The sequence below is a fragment of the Erythrolamprus reginae genome, chromosome 4, assembly GCF_031021105.1.
Source record: "Erythrolamprus reginae isolate rEryReg1 chromosome 4, rEryReg1.hap1, whole genome shotgun sequence".
NCBI lineage: Eukaryota > Metazoa > Chordata > Lepidosauria > Squamata > Dipsadidae > Erythrolamprus > Erythrolamprus reginae.
The window spans coordinates 8,435,465-8,458,637 of record NC_091953.1 but is presented as its reverse complement, the minus strand read 5'-3'; the positions used below and the strand labels follow the sequence as shown (position 1 = coordinate 8,458,637).

Genomic DNA, 23,173 nt, shown 5'->3' with positions numbered 1-23,173 from the left:
GAGCAGAAGAGGATGAGAAAGAAGAGACGATCTGGACCAAATTGGAGAACCCCATGATTCGGAATCAAAAACGGTTGCCCCATCCTCTGTGAAAGGTGCATATCACTCTTGGAGACATCTTCTATACAGGTAGTCCTCAACTTAGCAACATAAATCTTGGGCTCAATTGGGGTTGTTAAGTGAGATATTTGCTAAGTGAGTTGTTCAGCGAATCATTGCAATTGTTAAGTTAGTAACACAGTTGTTAAGTGAGTCTGGCTTACCCATTCCCATGTAGGATTCTACACGGGAAGAAACCCGAATATACCAAGACCGTCATATCTGTACCCGTGAAAATCTACGAAAACAAATATATATATATATATATATATATATATATATATATATATATATATATATATATGTCACATGTTTTTTGCTGAATTTGAAAATTAAGGAAAACTAGGATAGATCTATTTCGGCCTTATTTTGGCCTCATCAGCTAGTCATACCCACTGGGACTTGAACCTGCAACCTTTGCCTTGTAAGGCAGAGAATTATCCTCTAGGCTACAGTATCCAATCCCTTCAGCTCTGCACCAGGAAGGGTTACATATTTTTGTTCAAATCACCCCGGTGTGATGGTCTTGGTATATTCGGGTTTCTTCCCGTGTAGGATTTGGAAATTTCTGACGACGTTTCGACGAGGTCCCACTAGTCATCTTCAGGCTGGTGTTTCTGTCCTTGTTCTAGGGAGAACACAGTGAGACCTGAGCTGCCTTCCTTCTATAAATACTGGTGGCTGGGTGTGGTTTGATGGCTCAGCAATTGCCTGCTGTGTAGAAACTTCCTGGTGAGTCAGTGGGGTAACACCTGGGGTCGTTGATGTAGCTGAGGTATGCTGATTAGGAGATAGAAAAACATCCCCAAAATATGAACAAGTGGGATGATACCTTCCGCCTACCAGACATCTGGAAACCAGCCCTCAAACCAGCCATAAAAACTGAAACCAGACTCAGAACACACATTGCAAAACAATCAAGTAGCCTGCAAGCTCCAACTTCTCAGGATATCATGCCTAATCAACAACCATTAACTAATCAGCATACCTCAGCTACATCAACGACCCCAGGTATTACCCCACTGACTCACCAGGAAGTTTCTACACAGCAGGCAATTGCTGAGCCATCAAACCACACCCAGCCACCAGTATTTATAGAAGGAAGGCAGCTCAGGTCTTGCTGTGTTCGCCCTAGAACAAGGACAGAAACACCAGCCTGAAGATGACGAGTGGGACCTCGTCGAAACGTCGCCAGAAATTTCTGAATCCTACATGGGAAGAAACCTGAATATACCAAGACCATCATTTATTTATTTGTTTGTTTGTTTGTTTGTTTGTTTGTTTGTTTGTTTGTTTATTTATTTATTTATAAAAGTTGATCCCTTGACCCAAGAACACTGCAGCCATCATAGTCACATGACCTTTAAGCCACCCCCTTTAAGCAAAAAAAAGAAACAATTTTTTTCAGTCAATTCTTAATACCAGCTCCTTCTGAAGGGCTTCGTGATCTTTGATGGCTTGATATTGGGCTAGGATGCAGTCTTCTGCTTTTTCCTTCCTTCTTTTTTCGTCACCCAAGTAGACAGGGATATTCCTCTGAGCACGCTGCATGCATAGGTAGCACATCTCCTGGAAGCACACAAGACAAAGAATATAATTGCAACAACACAAGAGCACACAACAGATTCAAGCTTAATATTAACTACTCCAAACTTGACTGTAAAAAATATGGCTTTAGCAATCAAGTTGTCAAAGCATGGAACTCACTGTCGGACTCCGTAGTATCATCCGCTAATCCCCAATACTTTACCCTTAGACTATCCACCGTTGACCTCTCCAGATTCCTAAGAGGTCAGTAAGGGGAGTGCATAAGTGCACTAGAGTGCCTACCGTCCCCTGTCCCCTGTCCCCTGTCTCTCCTATACAGTGTTCTCTCGGTTTTCGCGGGTTTGAACTTCGCGAAAAGTCTATACTGTACCATGGTTTTTCAAAAATATTTCAAAAATATTGATTTAAAAATACTTTGCCGTTTTTTCCCCGGTACCACAGTTTTTCCTTCCCGATGACATCATATCTCATTGCAAACTTTCGTCCGCCTTTAATAAATATTTTTTTAATAAACTTTAATAAATAAACATGGTGAGTAATAATCTAAATAGTTGCTAAGGGAATGGGAAATTGTAATTTAGGGGTTTAAAGTGTTAAGGGAAGGCTTGTGATACTGTTCATAGGCAAAAATAGTGTATTTACTCCCGCATCTCTACTTTGCGGAAATTCAACTTTCGTGGGCGGTCTCGGAACGCATCCCCTGCGAAAATTGAGGGAACACTGTATCTCATATATCTTCTCTTCTATCTCTTCTATCTCTTCTATCTCTTCTTTCTCTTATATCTTTTCTGCTATTCTCTCTAGTTATATTTTACTCCTACACAGTGTTCCCTCAATTTTCGTGGGTCCGAACTTCACAAAAAGTCTATACCACGGTTTTTCAAAAATATTAATTAAAAAATACTTCGTTGTTTTTTTCCCTATACCACGGTTTTTCCCGCCCAATGACGACATGTGTCATCACCAAACTTTCGTCTACCTTTAATAAATATTTTTTTAATAAACTTTAATAAATAAACATGGTGAGTAATAATCTAAATGGTTGCTAAGGGAATGGGAAATTGTAATTTAGGAGTTTAAAGTGTTAGGGGATGACTTGTGATACTGTTCATAGCCAAAAATGGTATTCATTTCCACATCACTACTTCACGGAAATTCGACTTTCGCGGGCGGTCTCGGAACGCATCCCCCGCGAAAATCGAGGGAACACTGTATTTTCTCTTCTTTTCTCTCTTTGACACAATCTACTTGTATATATCTATAACGTTCATTGTGTATTATTGTGTATTCAACAAAATAAATAAATAAATAAATAAATAAATAAATAAATAAATAAATAATATAAGAGCCGGGGTGGTGCAGTGGTTAGAGTGCAGTACTGCAGGCTACTTCAGCTAACTGCTAGCTGTGGTTCAGCGGTTCAAATCTCACCACCGGCTCAAGGGTGACTCAGCCTTCCGTCCTTCCGAGGTGGGTAAAATTTGGACCCAGATTGTTGGAGACAATATGCTGATTCTGTAAACCGCTTAGAGAGGGCTGTAAAAGCACTATGAAGCGGTATATAAGTCTAAACGCTATTGCTATAACCGCTATCCCAGACTGCTGCCTCCCTCTTCTAATTCTACAGCAGAGGGCAAATCTCTTGTTTCACAAATTTGTAAAAAAATCCAAGCCATCGATCAAAATCTTCTAAATCACAATTGTCACATTGCCGGCCTACGAAGTTTCATGATGGTTTTTGCCATCATGAAACGTGGCACATCCAGCCCACGGACAGCCACTTTGACACCCCTGCTCTAAATATACTGCTCAAAAAAATAAAGGGAACACTCAAATAACACATCTTAGATCTGAATGCATGAAATATTCTCATTGAATATTTCATTTGCACAACTATTCCACTTGCACAACAGCAGGTGAAACTGATTGTCAATCAGTGTCGCTTCCTAAGTGGACAGTTTGATTTCACAAAAGTTTGATTTACTTGCAGTTATATTGTGTTGTTTAAGTGTTCCCTTTTTTTCTTTTTTTTTTGATCAGTGTACAATTTAGAAGTTTTTGTGCTGTTTTTACTTGTATCTGATTCAGGTGGAGGTTGCAACTTACCTCTGCAAACGGTGCTGATGCACATGTAGCTCCGGGTGACCAGTGGGCATGCGCGCCAGTTGGAATGAAATCTCGCAGGAAGCAAATCTCGCGAGAAGACGCGCGGGCATGCATGATTTTTTTTTGTTTCCATGTGTGTGCAGAAGCAAATCACCGGAAATCACCAAAATCTCACATGCACGCATTTCCTCTCACGAGATTTTGCTTCCTGTGCACGCCAAATCTCATGCGCCCCCTCTGGTCACTCAGAGCTGTACACCCAGCTCCATTTTTGCTACCGGAATGCCCTATCTCCCCCCCCCTCCTCATTCAGGTAGAAACACAATACTGATCTGATTGCATGCTGAAATGAAGGAACAATCAGTCAGAATGGACTACTTGTAGCGGGACTGGCCTTGAAAGACAGGCGAAAGAGCCAGCACCAAGGCAATATTTAGATAAGCAGGGCTTGAGCTCAGACCAAGAAAATTAGGGAAAGTAATGTACAGTGGGACCTCTACTTAAGACCTTAATTCGTTCCGTGACCAGGTTCTTAAGTAGAAAAGTTCTTAAGAAGAAGCAATTTTTTCCATAGGAATCAATGTAAAAGCAAATAATGCATGCAAACCCATTAGGAAAGAAATAAAAGTTCGGAATTTGGGTGGGGGGGAGGAGGAGGAGGAGGAGGAGGAGGAGGACAGTCTTGCTCCGAATGTTTATTTTCTAATGATGTTCCCAGTTCTTACTGGCTTGCAAGCTCTTTCATTGTTACTCTCTCCAAAAAGTTTTTTTAAAGCCCTAACCAGGGGATAAAATAATGTGCTGAAGCTGACCAGACTAAGGACGCTAGCCAGGTGAATATCTGATAAGCAGATTCTTTTCCCTATTTTCCTCCCCAAATACTAAGGTGCGTCTTATACTCCGAAAAATATGCTACTCTGTATAAGTTTGTTCTGGAATATTTATTTATAATATTCTAAGCATTCTAACAAAGATGATGATGATATGATTAAATAAAATTGGCTGGAGTTCAGAATCATTTCTCATTGGATAAATAATTTCAGAGAATGTCGGCCAAGAACCAAGCATGGCCCAGAGATTATCCACTGCCCAGTTCTACCAAGTAGCAAACATCATTTCCAGAGTTGTGTTATAACCAACCTATGCATAAAATTACTGTATAGCTAAAAGTACAAAATGAACTACATCGGATACCTGTCCTGCCCTACCATGCTCATCACAAATGGGGGATGAAGTCTGCGATCTGGGGGTAGGAGTTTGGGTCCGGTTCACTTCCTGTTCTGTCTTCAAGGCATCCGGAACGGCTGTTGGTTGCCTGCAGAACACAATTGGCAGTGTGTGAGAGTGCATGCGCGGAAGCAAAAAATGCCAGAAATTGGCAAAATCTTTTGTCATTGGTATACCAAGGTCTTTAACTGAGTGGGGATTATCTGTGATAATTTGATTATTCAGTTCGTATTTGGAGTTCAGATTCTCCTTCCCAATGTGTAAGACAGAGCATTACTGTTTTACCAGTCCCAAAAGGACCAATTCTGTGGGCCCTTATTAGCCACAGGGAGGTATGAGATAGAAGCCAGTCATGCTGACCACATGACCATGAAAAATGTATTCAGACAATGTTGGCTTCCTCAGTTGAGAAACAGAGAAGTGCAACCATGCCCTATAGCAGAACATGACTGAGTTGAGTACCTTTTACCTCCTTTTAAAAAAGGGGTGCCTTTAACTACACACCAAGTTGACCCTACATATTGAATGGCGTGCAAGTGAGCATTTCAGAGATCATTTACAACAGACAAAAGATCAGCAGTGGGCCGGCTCCGTTACTCAAGACGATCCTCTAAAATATTTAAAAGCCAACCGTTGCACAAGATATTGACACTCAATAAATGCTTGAAATGAAGAGGGAGGATAGAGTTCCTTAATCATATCAATCACTACCAAGGTTGAATGGATAAGTAACAAACCTCCTCTTAAAATTGTGGTGCCAACCAGCGACAAGGACCCGAAGCAGAGAGACAAAAGAGCCACATGCAGCTCCAGAGCTACAGGTTGCCAATCCCTGGGCTAGAGTATAATGACTGGTGCCTACATCATAGGCATAGAGATAGAAAGATGCGCCAATTCTCTGATAGAAGAATGGGTGGGAAAAGTGATGTAGCTAGCAGAAATGGCAAAATTGACATTTAATTAGAAGAAATAAGATATCCAGCAATATATTTTTTTAAAAAACAGAAAAAAATTCTCTGGGAGGGTCTCAGATTTAAGAGCTCACCTTGAAGAAGGTGGTGGTTTGGGCTTCAGGTTTTTCTCGAGTTCCTCCGTCAAACTGATCCCGCTCACTTTGGCTGGAAAAATTGCTTGACGGGAGAGAAAACGTTTGGAGAATGTATTTTCTGTAAATAAAGCAGAGGTTATAGGTTTAGAGGTTATAGCTCATAGGTAGGAAAGTGAGGACAAATAAAGGGAAATATTTCTTCACCCAGAGGGTCATTGGTTTATGGAATTCACTTCCAGAAGAGGTCATGACAGCTGTCAGCCTGGATAGCTTCAAGGCAGGATTAGACAGATTCGTGGATACCAAGTATATATTGGTGGTTATTGAAACGGGTGTCCAAATGCCGCCTCTATGTTGGTTGAGGCAGGCAGGATTCCCTTGGGTCCCATTTATTGGGGGTCAAGGGAAAGGGAGGGTCTTGCCTTCTCTTTCTGCTCAAGATCCCCATAGACAATTGGTGGGCCACTGTGTGACACAGAATGCTGGACTCACTGGGCTTTGGCCTGATTCAGCATGGCTCTTCTTAGGTTCTGATGTTATCTGAGAACTTTGGGACACAACATGCATCCCAGCGGCCAGCCAGGTCCCACAGAGTTGGCCTTCTCCAGGTCCCATCAGCTAGACAACATCACCTGGTGGGGCCTAGGGGAAGAGCCTTTTCTGTGGTAGCCCCGGCCTTATGGAATCAACTCCCTCCAGAGATTAGTACCGCCTCCACCCTCCTCGCCTTCCACAAGGCTTTAAAGACCCACCTCTACCAACAGGCTTGGGGCCACTAAGTTTAACAACTAGTTCCGGCCGATGAATGAATTTGTATGTATGAATTGGGTGAATGTGAGCGGCTGGTTTTAAGAAACTGGGGTTTTAGAATGTTTTTAGATTTAGATTTCTAGAGGTTTTGTATTTATTCTTGTTGCGAGCCGCCCTGAGTCTGAGGAGAAGAGGGGCATATAAATCTGTGTGAGAAGTATCTTGTTTGTTTATATAGGTCCTGGGTGGTTGGTTGGTCTTGTGACTTGTTGAATCACAAGACTGGTTGATTCACAAGACCGGTTCTGGTCTTGTGACTTTGGATTGGTTGCCATGAGGCGTGGAATTCCGCAGGTGAGAGGGAGGTTGGTTTTGTCATGGATCGGTGGTTCATATGGTCTGCTTCCTAACTGGTTCATATGCGGGCTATAAGTTAATGTGTTTATTGATTTAGTATTGTGGCCTGTCAGTAGGGGTGGGCAGCAGGCAGATTGGGTTGGAATGCAGTTCCACGGGGGAAATGAAGATGTGTGCGCAGCTCCAGCTGATCGGCGGCTGTCACTTCCTGAATTACTGATCTCGGCTTGGCTCTCCTTTTTCCCCCTGAGCTCCTTGCTTTTTTCCCCCTTTATTTTATTATTTATTTTATTTATTTATTTATTGGATATGTATGCCGCCCCTCTCCGTAGACTCGGGGTGGCTAACAACAGTAATAAAAAACATCATATAAATCCAATAGTAAAACAACTAAAAAACCCTTACTGTAAAACCAAACATCCCTACAAACAAACATACCATGCATAAATTGTAAAGGCCTAGGGGGAAAGAATATCTCAGTTCCCCCATGCCTGATGGCAGAGGTGGGTCTTAAGGAGCTTATGAAAGGCAAGGAGGGTGGGGGCAATTCTAATCTCTGGGGGGAGTTGGTTCCAGAGGGCCAGGGCCGCCACAGAGAAGGCTCTTCCCCTGGGCCCCGCCAAACGACATTGTTTTGTTGACGGGACCCGGAGAAGACCCACTCTGTGGGACCTAACCGGTCGCTGAGATTCATGCGGCAGAAGGCGGTCTCGTAGATACTCTTTCCTCCTTCCTGGCCTTGGACGAGCTTCCCCCTGTCCTGCCCGGCTCCCCTCCAGCCTCACACGGCCACCTCCCACCTGAGGTGCAAGCAGAAGGCGTGGGTGGAAGCGGCGCTGGTGGCATTTATGCTTCTGGCAGCACCCGTTTGCCTAGCTACCCAGCCTCAGGGGGGGACGACCCTGGAAGGAGAGTGCGGGAAACACGGAGCAAATTGTCATCTCAGCGAGTGGCACTTACAACTGATAAGGTTGTAAGTCGAGGACTTAACAGTTCACTTGAACGATGATGATTGTTCAGGCCACTCCCACCTGGTCACATGGACGGCAAGCCACTCCTACCCAGTCACATGGCCATTAAGCCGCACCCACAAAATAAGCCACACCCACAGTGTGGCAGTAAAAATTTTGGCTGCCTACTACTGGGTACACCCATACAACCACCTACGCTCCACGAGCTGCAGAGGCTTAGTGTCCGGTCACAATTCAAGGTGTTGGTTATCACCTCTAAGGCCCTACACGGCTCAGGGCCAGACTATTTACGGGACCATCTCCTGCTGCACACCTCCCAAAGACCAGTAAGATGGCACAGAGTTGGCCTCCTCTATGTCCCGTCAACTAAGCTATGTAGGTTGGCGGGGCCACGAGGGAGAGCGTTCCCTGTTGCCACTCCGGCTCTATGGAATCAACATACACACACACATAATATCCGTACTGCTCCCACCATACTGGTCCTCCGTAAGGCTGCGAAGACCTAGCTTTGCCAGCAGGCCTGGGCACCACAAATTGACATCTATCGTGGGCAAATTGTGTGAATGGTATGCATGTATGTTGATGTATGTTGGGTTTTAATTGGGGTTTTATAGTTTTATAGTTTTATTTATTTATTAGATTTGTATGCCGCCCCTCTCCGTTTTAGTTTTAGGCTTTTATATTTGACTTATTTTATTGTATCGTATTTGTATTTTTATGTCATTGTAAGCCACCCTGAGTCCTTCAGGATTAGGTGGCATAGAAGTTAGATAGATAGATAGATAGATAGATAGATAGATAGATAGATAGATAGATAGATAGATAGATAATAGATAGATAGATAGACAGACAGACAGACAGACAGACAGACATGATACAAAGATAATTATAGATGGATAGATAGATAGATAGATAGATAGATAGATAGATAGACAGACAGACAGACAGACAGACAGATGATAGGTAGGTAGGTAGATAGATAGACAGACAGACAGACATGATACAAAGATAATTATAGATGGATGGATGGGTAAGATAGATAGATAGATAGATAGATAGATAGATAGATAGATAGATAGATAGATAGATAGATAGATAATTGATAGATAGATAGATAGATAGATAGATAGATAGATAGATAGATAGATAGATAGATAGATAGATAAGACAGACAGACATGATACAAAGATAATTATAGATGGATAGATAGATAGATAGATAGATAGATAGATAGATAGATAGATAGATAGATAGATAGATAATAGATAGATAGATAGATAGACAGACAGACAGACAGACAGACAGACAGACAGACAGACAGATGATAGGTAGGTAGGTAGGTAGGTAGATAGATAGACAGACAGACAGACAGACAGACATGATACAAAGATAATTATAGATGGATGGATGGGTAAGATAGATAGATAGATAGATAGATAGATAGATAGATAGATAGATAGATAGATAGATAGATAGATAGATAGATAGATAGATAGATAGGCAGGCAGGCAGGCAGGCAGGCAGACAGACAGACAGAAAGACAGACAGACAGACAAAAGGAACAGCTGCATCCCAGTGCCAGGGATGAGCACAAGGCAAAGGAGAGGAGAGTAGTGGAAATCTGTAGGCTGATGCTTGGGATGGAGGAGCCACTACTGCCAGCGAAATGAGAAATGAGATGGTAAGTAGCATAAAAATGACTGTGTGAGAATAAAAATAAAAAACCTTTTCTTTTAAAAATGTACATTTTCATCCAACCTTTTCTATAGCTCTCTCTGTCCAGCTGTTCCTGCTCTTTGCTTGACTTTTCACCTTCTTCAGCAATGGTTTCCATTTCTTTGACCTCAAGTCTATGGGGGGGGGAACAATGAGTCAATCAAACTATAAAGGTTTAGGGGCTGCTTTGTCTCAAAATATCAGATCTACAACATGCACCAGACAAGGAAACTAAAGTCGCGTATGCTCATTTTTTCTTTTTAAGACTTTTCTTTATTCAGAAGTCGGGATGACCGAATGGAGCTTGAACGTTTACTGGCCAGATGTTTCTTGAAACTGATGAAAAGACAGGAGATATATTATGCTGTACCCCTCCCACACTGTTGAGAGAGGGGATGTTCAATTTTGATATACTGTAGATCTTAATGAACTCAATCTATATACAGTGTTCCCTCGATTTTCGCGGGTCCGAACTTCGCGAATAGCTTATACCACAGTTTTTCAAAAAATATTAATTAAAAAATACTTCGCATTTTTCCCCTATACCATGGTTTTTCCCGCCCAATGACATCATACGTCATCGCCAAACTAATAATTTTTCCAAATAAATAACAAAAAAAATAATTATTGTTAATAAATAATTATGTTTATAAATATCAGGATCACTGTGTCTTATTCAATGGTGAGTACCAGTACTAATGGTGAGTAAATGGTTGTTAAGGGAATGGGAAATGGTAATTTAGGGGTTTTAAATGTTAAGGGAGTGCTTGTATTCATAGCCAAAAATGGTGTATTTACTTCCGCATCTCTACTTCGCGGAAATTCGACTTTCGCGGGGGGTCTTGGAACGTATCCGTGAAAATCGAGGGAACATTGTAGTCTGGAGGACAGAAGGGAAAGGGAGGACATGATCGAAACATTTAAATATGTTAAAGGGTTAAATAAGGTTCAGGGCGGAAGTGTTTTTAATAGGAAAGTGAACACAAGAACAAGGGGGCACAATCTGAGGTTAGTTGGGGGAAAGATCAGAAGCAACGTGAGAAAATATTATTTTACTGAAAGAGTAGTAGATGCTTGGAACAAACGTCCAGCAGATGGGGTTGGTAAATCCACAGTAAGTGAATTTAAACATGCTTGGGATAAACATAGATCCATCCTACGATAAAGCACAGGAAATAGTATATAGGCAGACTAGATGGACCATGAGGTTGTTTTCTGCTGTCAATCTTCTATGTTTCTATGTGATGGTGAACTTATGGCATGTGTGTCCTAGGTGGCAAGCGAAGCCATATTAGAGGGCATGTGAGACTTTGCCCTGTGTCAGCTCCAGCGCACTTGCGCACGCTGGCCAGCTGATTTTTGGCCTTGGGAAAGGCCATTTCGCCCTTCAGATGCTTCGGGAAAACTTCCCTGAAGCCCTGGAGGCAAAAAAATCGCCCAACCGAAAAACCGGAAGTTTGGAAAAATGTACTTCCTGTTTGCCGTTGTGATGTTTTTCTGCATTCCAAAGGGTTCAGGGATGCTTCCTGAAGCCCCGGAGTGCAAAAAAACAGCACCAAGGGCAAACCAGAAGTGCGTTTTCTTGAACTTTCGTGGAACTCATTACCTGACTCCATAGTGTCATCCCCTAACCCCCAACACTTTACCCTTAGATTATCCACAGTTGACCTATCCAGATTCCTAAGAGGTCAGTAAGGGGCGAGTAGAAGTGCACTAGAGAGCCTTCTGTCCCCTGTCCTATTGCTCTCCTATATCTCCTATACCTTTCTTCTATTCCTATTTCTCTTCTTCTATTCTTTCATTGATATGTTCTATTCCTATATCTTCTCTTCTATTCTTTCTTAGATATATTTTACTATGAGTATCTCCTCTATAACCTTCATCGTGTATTTTACTATGTGTATACCCACTAAAACCCTCATTGTGTATTGGACAAAATCAATCAATCCATCAATAAAACTTCTGGTTTGCTCATTTGGACATTTAGTATACTCTTGTCAAAATTAAACAGCTGTCTCTCAAAGAGGCGGAAGGATATGACGTCATCTCTTTCCCATCTAAAACACAGTCTTTTCAGCCGCTCCAAGAAGTCTCCACACCCATTTGCACTACTGAGGGATCCTGAGGATATAAATAAACCTCCAAGTGGCCTCAACAATTCTCTAAAAGGATGCAAATCACAAGATGTCTACAAGGAGTATAAATCCTTCCATTCCCCACCAGTCAGTCAGAACTGAAGAGGCTCCTTGAACGAGAAGCGAAATGTCTTCAAAGAAAAACAAGAAAGTCCCATTGCCTCTTGAAAAAAAGCACCTTTGGGACTTGCTAGCCCTGTATTTTTCTGCAGTTTAATTTCTAGGTTAGAGAATTTGTGGACTGATTACACTGGGGAACAATTTGTAACTCGGTTGAGTTTGATTTTTGAGCTCTTTTACAGTTAATTAGGCATGCTGGTTTCAAAACTGAAGTTAGTTTTAGAAACATAGAAGACTGACGGCAGAAAAAGACCTCATGGTCCATCTAGTCTGCCCTTATACTATTTTCTGTATTTTATCTTAGGATGGATATATGTTTATCCCAGGCATGTTTAAATTCAGTTACTGTGGATTTATCTACCACGTCTGCTGGAAGTTTGTTCCAAGGATCTACTACTCTTTCAGTAAAATAATATTTTCTCATGTGGCTTTTGATCTTTCCCCCAACTAACTTCAGATTGTGTCCCCTTGTTCTTTTGTTCACTTTCCTATTAAAAACACTTCCCTCCTGAATCTTATTTAACCCTTTAACATATTTAAATGTTTCGATCATGTACCACCTTTTCCTTCTGTCCTCCAGACTATACAGATTGAGTTCATTAAGTCTTTCCTGATACGTTTTATGCTTAAGACCTTCCACCATTCTTGTAGCCCATCTTTGGAGCCGTTCAATTTTGTCAATATATTTTTGTAGGTGAGGTATCCAGAACTTCTATCACGTCGGGTATTTTCTCTACACCTATAAATATAATATAGTTAATTAGGCAACATGAGCATCAAATTACATTTTTTACATAGCCATCTTGCTAACTTCTCGGAAAATCTTGGTGCAGTCAGTGATGAGCAGGTGGGCGATTCCACCAAGATTTGAAGGCCATGGAGGCATGGTATAGAAGTAGATGGGATGTACATAGGATGGCTGACTATTGTTGGAGCATCAAGCGTGAATGTCCATAGATTAAACACTGCAGAAAAAGCTACAAGCGAATAATTTTACCTTAATATGTATAATTACCGTTTGACAAAAAAAATCAACTATTTATATGAACACAATTTAACTTGCAGTCACTATTATAGCCTTTGTAGGAATAAAATTATTCTTTGTAAACAGTATATTTTTTATATAATTTATATTATATGTATTATATATATATAATATAATTATATTTTATATAATATATAATTGTCTGTTTTTAAACAGACAATTTTAGAAGCCAAAAAGGCTTCTAAAATTGTCAACCTGATCCTTCGTAGCTTCTGCTCCGGCAATCTCACATTACTCACCAGAGCTTACAAAACTTTCGCCAGACCCATCCTCGAATACAGCTCACCTGTCTGGAACCCACACCGAATTTCGGACATCAATACCCTAGAAAAGGTCCAACGATACTTCACCAGAAGAGCCCTTCACTCCTCTACCCGTAACAGAATTCCCTATGAAACTAGACTTACAATCCTGGCTAGAAAGCTTAGAACTATGATGCCTTAAACATGGTCTAAGTATTGCCCACAAGATCATATGCTGAAACATCCTGCCTGTCAACAATTACTTCAGCTTCAACTGCAATAACACAAGAGCACGTAACAGGTTCAAACTTAATATCAACCGCTCCAAACTTGACTGTAAAAAATATGACTTTAGCAATCGAGTTGTTGAAGCGTGGAACTCATTACCAGACTCCGTGGTGTCAACCCCCAACATTTTTCCCTTAGATTTTCCACGGTTGACTTCTCCAGATTCCTTAGAGGTCAGTAAGGGGCGAGCATAAGTGCACTAGTATGCCTTCCGTCCCCTGTCCAATTGCCTCTCCTATATTTTATACAGTATATCTTTTCTCCCATCCATATATCCTTCCTCTACTCTTCATTGATGTATTCTATTCTCATATCTCTTCTTCTATCCCTTCCCTGATATTTACTTCTACACGTTTTTATTCTCCTTAACTTTCAATTTGTATTGGACAAAATAAATAAATAAATAAAATAAATAAATATTTTGTAAGTTTTTATTTTACTTTCCTTTATATGCACAATTTGTATGACTTTTGAGGGTAGCCTGTAGCTTTAAAAAGTTGACGTGATAGACAAAAACTGTGGTTATTTTTTGATCCAGAGAGCCAAAAGTTAGTTGAAAACAAATCACAGATTTAAGACAATGAAATTGCTGTTCCCCCAGTGTTATTAAAGCACACCCACCTTGGAAACGCTGCAGTGTTGGAAGGTGGAGTACACGTGTCTCTGGTAGACAATACAGAGTCCACAGTTCCTGGCCTCTGTTGAAGAAAAGAAGAATCAACATGGCATTCAGAGAACAATAAAAACTATGATTAGTTTTAATTGGGGGGCCCAATTTAAAAAGGACTGATAAACTAGAGCAAGTTAAATCCTACATAGCTTCTGCTCTGGAAATCTCACACTACTTACCAGAGCTTACAAAACTTTCGCCAGACCCATCCTCGAATACAGCTCATCTGTTTGGAACCCATTAACACCCTTGAAAACGTCCAAAGATACTTCACCAGAAGAACCCTTCACTCCTCCACTCAAAACAGAATACCCTACGAAACTAGACTTACAATCCTGGGTCTTGAAAGTTTAGAACTACGACGCCTTAAACATGAACTAAGTATTGCCCACAAGATCATATGTTGCAATGTCCTGCCTGTCAAAGACTACTTCAGCTTCATCCACAACAACACAAGAGCACACAACAGATTCAAGCTTAACATTAACTGCTCCAAACTTGACTATAAAAAATATGACTTTAGTAATCGGGTTGTTGAAGCGTGGAACTCCTTATTGGACTCCGTAGTATCATCCCCTAACCCCCAACATTTTACCCTTAGACTATCCATGGTTGACCTCTCCAGATTCCTAAGAGGTCAGTAAGGGGCGTACATAAGCGCACTAGAGTGCCTTCTGTCCCCTGTCCTATTGCTCTCCTATATCTTGTATTTCTTCTCTACTATATCCTCTATAACCTTCATTGAGTATTATTGTTTATTGGACAAAATAAATAAATAAAATATAAATAAGTTCAAAAGAGAGTTACAAGGATGGTGAGTGGCCTGGAAACCATGCCCTATGAGGAACAGTTAAAGGATCTAGAGATGTTTAGTCTGCAAAGGAGAAGACTGAGAGGAGACTTGATAGCTGTCTACAAATATCTGAAGGGCTGTCACAGAGCAGAGGAATCAGCATTGTTCTCATTAGCACATGGAAGGACTAGAAACAATGGGATGAAGCTGCAAGGGAGTAGATTTAGATTAGATATCAGAAAAAACATTCTAACGGTAAGGGTGATAAACCAGTGGAACAGTTTGCCACGGGAGGTGGTGAGCTCGCCTTCACTCGAGGTCTTCAAGCAGAGACTGGACAGTCATCTTTCTGAGATGGTTTAGTGAATCCTGCATTGAGCAGGGGGTTGGACCCGATGACCCTGGAGGTCCCTTCCAACTCTATGATTCTATGACTCTATGATTAGCCATGCAGGATAGACCAAGCTGCAAGAAGATCTAATTAACCAGAAGAGCTAATTCTACTTTATTGCAAAGCTACTTTAACAGTGTTGGTACCTGTTAGCATCTGAAAAAAATTATGTACAATATTGGTAAGACAAAAACTATACAGAATAAATGTGGTGTTAGTAGATAGCCAACCAATAACCCAGACCAATCCAATTTAAGTATAAATATTATTTAAAGTTAATTACAATAGGAAAGAAACGGTGTAGCCCTATTACATGTGCAATGACTAAATTGAATGGCATTACATAAAAGCAAACATCTCTCCAATGGAGATTTTACACTCTGACAAAGTCAGTAGAGATTGACGAAAGCTTAGTAACTTTTTAGTAGTTTTAAAATAAATTTTAAGCGCTTGTGTAGACGCATACACATAAATAAGTATAAACACGCATTCATATTGAATTATACCTAATTGTTACAAAAGTGGAAATACAGGCATTTTGGATTGATAGTAGCCCTGAATTGCTTGAACCCATCACTTGGTTGTTTTGATTCCACTGTCATACTGAATGTATCATTACTTGTGGGACTGCCTTCTGCCGCATGAATCTCTGCGACCGGTTTGTTCCCACAGAGTTGGCCTTCTCCAGGTCCCATCAATATGCCAATGTCACTTGGCGGGGCTAAGGGGAAGAGCCTTCTCTGTGGGGGGCCCGGCCCTCTGGAATCAGCTCCCTCCCAGAGATTCGCACTTCCCCCACCCTCCTCACCTTCCGTAAGAGTCTTATTTATGTCACCAGGCTTGGGGCAATTAGATCTTAGGTGCCCTTGGCCGATGAATGTTATGTGTGGCTGTAGTCTGAGTGTGTATGATTGATTTTTAATTATTAGGGATTTTAGGTTAGATTTTTAGCTAACTAATTGGATTTGTCACTGTATTTATTGTTTTTTTAATTATATGTTGTAAGCCGCCCAGAGTCTTTGGCGGCATAGAAATCTGGAACATCATCTTTCGGCTGTGGCGAGGAGGGCGTTTGCCCAGGTTTGCCTGGTGCACCAGTTGCGGCCCTATTTGGACAGGGAGTCATTGCTCACAGTCACTCATGCCCTCATCACCTCGAGGTTCGATTACTGCAACGCTCTCTACATGGGGCTAGTGTTCGGAAATTTCAGATCGTGCAGAATGCGGCCGCGAGAGCCATCGTGGGGCTTCCTAGATTCGCCCACGTTTCTGCAACACTCCGCGGCCTGCACTGGCTGCCGATCGGTTTCCAGTCACAATTCAAAGTGTTGGTAATGACATTTAAAGCCCTACATGGCATTGGGCCAGAATACATCCGGAACCGCCTTCTACCGCACGAATCCCAGCGGCCAATAAGGTCCCACAGAGTTGGTCTTCTCCGGGTCCCGTCGACCAAACAATGTCGTTTGGCAGGCCCCAGGGGAAGAGCCTTCTCTGTGGCAGCCCTGGCCCTCTGGAATCAACTCCCCCCAGAGATTAGAACGGCCCCCACTCTCCTTGTGTTTCGCAAATTACTCAAGACCCACCTTTGTCGCCAAGCATGGGGGAGTTAGGATATTCCTTCCCCCTAGGCCATTACAAGTTATATATGGTATGTTTGTGTGTATGTTTGGTTTTATAATAAGGGTTTTTAGTTGTTTTACTAAATTGGATTGTTACATGTTGCTTTTTATCATTGTTGTTAGCCACCCCGAGTCTGCGGAGAGGGGCGGCATACAAATCCAATAAATAAATAAATACCGGTAAATAAATCCAATAAATAAATTAATTAATAAATTAATAAATAAACAAACAAACAAATCTTTTATTAAGATGAAACCAAAAGACCATCTAGTCTTAGAGCACAATGAACAACTAACCAACTTACATTTGTCAGGGCTTTTATGAGAGTCCCACTTCCATCCATGGTGTGAAGAAAATCTTTATAAAACTTCATTTTCACCTTGTTATCTCGGACAATCAGGACGCCAATCCCTTTGAAGGTGAACTCGACCATCTGTTTGGTGGCAATGGACCTCGAAAAAGACAGCAGGGTCTCTCGGATACATCCCTCCACCATGTCCCTGTTGAAGGGGCTGTCCAGGGACAGCACAATGAAATTCAGCTGGACAATTGGGATATCACCTAGGAAGGCATAGAAGGGGAAAATACTTCATAGGTAAGCTGATATCTGTCAGGCCGAAGCCATCGTTAATGGTGTTAGTATTACTGGTGCTATTAGCCACCCTAATTTTTCGCCTTCGGGGGTGCCTTTGGGAGGGTGCAGCAGTCGGCGAAGGCACTCCGAGCAGCTGCAGAATTCCAGCTGCAGAATTCCCGAGCTGAGGCAGCTTTGCTCGGAGCACCTTCGCTGACCGCTACGCCCTCCCCAAGGCTCCCCCGAAGGCGGGAGATTGGGGTGGGGGCTGATGGACTCAAGCACCATCCCGCTGGATGATTGAAGCTGCCCCGCAAACTCCTCCGCCAACTGGATGCATTGAGGGGATGGCCGCCTGCTTCTCCAAAGCTGCTGCCACGCGCCCCACTCATCCCTGGGGCCAAGCCACTAGCCTCCAGCCGACGACTGCTGGGCGGCCTTGGGGACAACTGCCGCTGCCACTGACTGCCACACAACATCTGGTATATAAGACACACCCATTTTTTGGCACACCTTTTTGAGGTAAAAAGGTTCATCTTATACACCGAAAAATATGGTAGTTTTCTATAAATAAATGTATTTACAGCTATATTAAGTCAGTCAAGATAGTCAAGGCAAACAGAAGCATCATGAGGTAAATCCTCACAGGAAAATCATGGTGAGGTAAATTGCAGAGCACACAGAAGAAAAAGGCGGGAAACAAGGACACTCCCCATTTTACCCAAAGTAGCCAATCATAGTATAGATTGCCTCATGCAGGAGCCAACTCTTTCTCTCTGACCAATCAGCTACAACTGTGTGTTCCGACTCATCATACCACTCCGCTGTTTGAGCTACTAAATTTAAATATCGTTACCTAGACACCTAGTGCTCTTAGGGACACCTAGAGTCAATCAATAACTATAATGGTATGCAGGAATGACCTTGGGAGACAGAAAGAGGATCCGTAACCTAGACGACAGTTTGATAAAATAAATAAATAAATAATTCTAAAATGATTTATGTTGTTCGGTGAGTAACCGGATTGTACAAAGCAAAAGGTTTGGATTTGAATGTCAATGGAGATTTTCAGTTATCCAGGTCATGGTTGGGCCGAAAGTTTCTTTTTTAAAAAAAAATAAATTAAAACACATAAAAAGACACAAACATAAAAGAAATACACACACCTCCAGGATGATTTACATCTCAATTTTCATAAGACGCACATACGGAGCTGCCTACATTTTTACATTAATTGAGAACATTTTTGTCTATACTGTAAATACTGTACATTTCATAAGAAAAGAAAAATTCAAAAAAGGAAAAAAGAGAAGAAACGACATAGAAAAATCTAATTCCAATTAAAAAGATAAACCTATCAATTATTGATCTTTTGAGCCTTGCATTTATCTCTTTGCTTTAACCAATTGTAGAATTTATCCCAAACTTTATAATAATCCATTTCCTCTTTCCCTCCTAATTTTTGGGTTAATATATCCATCTCGGCGCATTCCATAATTTAAAAAAATTATCATTTCTTCTCTTGGTAGCTCCTCGTATTTCCATAGTTGGGCATATGTTACCCTAGCCGCTGTTAGAATATGGGTAATCAAGTATTTATCTTCTTTTTTATATGTTTTGTTAAAAATACCTAATAGAAAAAAATTCTGGCTTTTTCTCTATTTTCTCCCCAAAGGTGCTTTTTCAATAATAATAATAATAATAATAATAATAATAATAATAATAATAATAATAATAATTTATTAGATTTGTATGCCACCCCTCTCCGAAGACTCGGGGTGGCTTACAACAACAATAAAAACAATATTATAATGGCACAAATCTAATATTAAAAAACTAAAGACCCTATCATAATTAAAAACCAAACAGCACATACATACCAAACATAAATTATAATAAGCCTGGGGGAAAGATGTCTCAAATCCCCCATGCCTGGCGGTATAGGTGGGTCTTAAGTAGTTTACGGAAGACAAGGAGGGTGGGAGCAGTTCTAATCTCCAGGGAGAGTTGATTCCAGAGGGCCGGGGCTGCCACAGAGAAGGCTCTTCCCCTGGGGCCCGCCAGACGACACTGTTTAGTCGACAGGACCCGGAGAAGGCCAACTCTGTGGGACCTTATCAGCCCCTGGGATTCGTGCGGTAGCAGGCGGTACTCTGGTCCAATACCATGTAGGGCTTTAAAGGTCATGACCAACACTTTGAATTGTGACCGGAAACTGATCAGCAGCCAATGCAGGCCACGGAGTGTTGTAGATACGTGGGCGAATCTGGGAAGCCCCACGATGGCTCTTGCAGCCGCGTTCTGCATGATCTGGAGTTTCCAAACACTTTTCAAAGGTAGCCCCATGTAGAGAGCGTTGCAGTAATCGAACCTCGAGGTGATAAGGGCATAAGAAGCAACTCGACTTCTGAAAAGATTTGAAGATTTAGATTTGAAGAAAGAGGAAACTCTTGAAACTGAATTTCTCACCCGGGATGCGTATCTTGTTGAATTTTAGTCCATGGATCTGGGCTAGTTTCTCCGATAGAAGGAAGACAGGCCGTTGAAGGAGGGTGGGTTTGTTGGTGCCTGCATGCAATTTCTCTCTGAGGAAGGAGAACGTCCCAAGGCCAGGAATTTGGACGCCCTGCAAAAGAAGGAGCCCTAAGTTAAGAGCTGGGACAGCAACATGATGAAGGCTCCTGAGTCCCAGCCTATGTTATGGGTAGTCCTCAAATTACAACCACAATTGCCCAAAATTTCAGCTGCAAAGCAAGGCAATTGTTGTAGTGCTTAGCTCTGGCCCAGCTCCTGCCCCAAGGAATGTGCTGGTGGATGTGGGGGAGACATCCACATGCTGCAGGCCTGTTTTGCTCCCGATGGAATCTGCCGACGAAGCCTCCTCTGACCAAGGAAGCGTGAGTGACAGGGAAGAGGGGAGTTTGGCAGACAGCCCAGGAGGAGATCAATCATCTGTATCATCCTTGAATTCTGAACAAGAATTAATGACACATCCACGCATGCGTAGAGTGATGCATAGGAGACAACAACTGAAGGATTATTACAAGAGAAAATGAGGCCACCTGGGGTTGGGTGGGGCTCCAGTAATTAGGGCTGCTGCTATAAATAGCAGCATGTGGGTTTGGCCGTTGTGAAAGAGTATCTGATTGCAGTTCTTCAGGAATCGTGTGTTGCTGTTTTCTGGACTTTGTTTGTTGATTTTTCACGCCTTTGAAACCACAGCAGAGCATCGTGTGTGTGTGTGTGTGTGTCTCACTTTGTTGGAAGAAGAAGGGGTGTGAAGTTTCTTCACAGCTGCTAACTAAGTACTTAATGACTGCTTAAGGGAAATTGTACAGACTACCCTGTTGTTTTGGGACAAGTGCTCTTTGCAATACAAAAAGAGTGCTTAGTTTATTTTGAATTTTGTGATAAAGAACATTGTTTTGAATTTTCAAACGTGTGTATGTGTGTGTGTCTGCAATTTGTACCCTTGAATTTTCAGGAGGCTCCTACCAGACAGCCCGGCAGAACATTTTTAAAGGAAGTTTTGCCCCATTTTTATGACTTTTCTTACCACGGTAGTTATTTGTAAAAGATAATAAAGGCAGGATACAACCTGTCTCGGAAGAATGGAAATTGAATTTGCATTCTTCCGATCCAAATTTACAAAAAGTCCTACCTTATTCATTGACAGTTGCTTCTCAACAAACTCAGAAACGGAGTCCCAAATATTAACAACATCTGAAACATAAAGCACACACATTACACAACTCTAAAAAGAGGAACCTGAAATCTCAGTTATCTCCCACCCAATATTATCCAGGATTGCTTAGGTAGGTTTTTTTTCAGAGCAGCCAAAATAGCTTGATGCTGCCATCTAATGGTAAACTAAGGCAAACGCTCCTGAATTCTCTCATAGAAACAGAAACATAGAAGATTGATGGCAGAAAAAGACCTCATGGTCCATCTGCACTTATACCATTTCCTGTATTTTATCTTAGGATGGATATATGTTTATCCCAGGCATGTTTAAATTCAGTGACTGTGGATTTACCACCCATTAAACCATTTACCAACCATTAAATTCAGTGACTGTGGATTTACTACCCATTAAACCATTTACCAACCATTAAATTCAGTTACTGTAGATTTACCAACCACGTCTGCTCCCCTTTTTTCAGGGAATTTGAAAGGGGAGGGGGGGGAAATCAGCATTAAAATGAATTAATTGATTGATTAAAAATTAAACTATCATAAGAGATAAAATAATAATAGATGAACAGATTAGGTAAATATTTGACTAACCTTCATCAAAGAATAATAGCATCAATAATACTAACACCAATAATAACACCTAATTGGCAATTAGATTCAATTAGAGTCCTTGGAGAGAGGCGGCATAGAAATCCAATTGATAAATAAATTAGCACAGATTTTGAAAAATGAATAAACCTCATCCACAAGTTTGGGTTAACTGGGTTATCTTTTTGCCTGAAATAATATTTCCATGTCATATTCTTGGAAACTTCCTTTCCTATTCCAACACTGAGAGAGTTAAAAACTAGGGATTTTTTTAAAAAACAGATATACCCAGAAAAGGCATTCAAATCCCTATGATAGATAGATAGATAGATAGATAGATAGATAGATAGATAGATAGATAGATAGATAGATAGATAGATAGATAGATAGATAGATAGATAGATGGGGCGGAGAGAGAGAGAGAGAGATGGATGGATGGATGGATAGATTATGATATATGACATGTACCACTTATGACTGTAGGATTGTAACTTGTTGCTTGTATCCTTACAATTTATATTAATATTAATTATTTCCTAATTGTTTATTTGTACCTATAACAATCATTAATGTTGTACTCATGATTCTTGACAAATCTATATTTTATTTTACGTACACTGAGAGCATCTGCACCAAAGACAAATTCCTTGTGTGTCCAATCACACTTGGCCAATAAAGAATTCTATTCTATTCTATTCTATTCCAGATAGATGGATGGATGGATGGACGGACAGATGACAGCACTATGAAGGGGTCTATAAGTCTAAATGCTATTGCTATTTAGGACATTTATTTATTTATTTATTTATTTATTTATTTGGTTGGTTGGTTGGTTGGTTGGTTGGTTGGTTGGTTGGTTGGTTGGTTGGTTGGTTGGTTGGTTGGTTGGTTGGTTGATTTGACTTCTATGCTGCCCAATCCCTTGGGACTCAGAGCATCTTACAGCAATATAAAAATACAATCCAATAATGAAAACAAGTCAAATATTAAATACTAAAACTATAAAAACCCATAAAACAGATATAGATATACAGATAGATAGATAGATAGATAGATAGATAGATAGATAGATAGATAGATAGATAGATAGATAGTCTACGGAGAGGGGCGGCATACAAATCTAATAAATAAATAAATAAATATAAATTTGCATTGGCATCCTTCAGTCTCGAAAGACCATGGTATC

General features: G+C 41.1%; 1 protein-coding gene across 2 annotated transcripts in view; it reads right to left on the bottom strand.

Annotated features, from left to right (window-relative positions):
- The window catches only part of CCDC81 (coiled-coil domain containing 81), a 33,976-nt gene that overhangs the window by 9,586 nt on the left and 1,217 nt on the right, over positions 1-23,173 (bottom strand). The window contains exons 2-9 of one of the 2 annotated variants that reach the window (XM_070749569.1): positions 21,365-21,426; positions 20,173-20,329; positions 17,434-17,690; positions 14,274-14,350; positions 9,865-9,956; positions 6,026-6,146; positions 4,948-5,068; positions 1,522-1,668 (exon numbers count right to left, since the gene is read on the bottom strand). In XM_070749569.1, coding sequence (XP_070605670.1) covers positions 1,522-1,668; positions 4,948-5,068; positions 6,026-6,146; positions 9,865-9,956; positions 14,274-14,350; positions 17,434-17,690; positions 20,173-20,329; positions 21,365-21,426 — 1,034 coding nt within the window. The remainder of the gene's footprint in view (positions 1-1,521; positions 1,669-4,947; positions 5,069-6,025; positions 6,147-9,864; positions 9,957-14,273; positions 14,351-17,433; positions 17,691-20,172; positions 20,330-21,364; positions 21,427-23,173) is intronic. The other variant, XM_070749570.1, reaches the window with a different exon arrangement.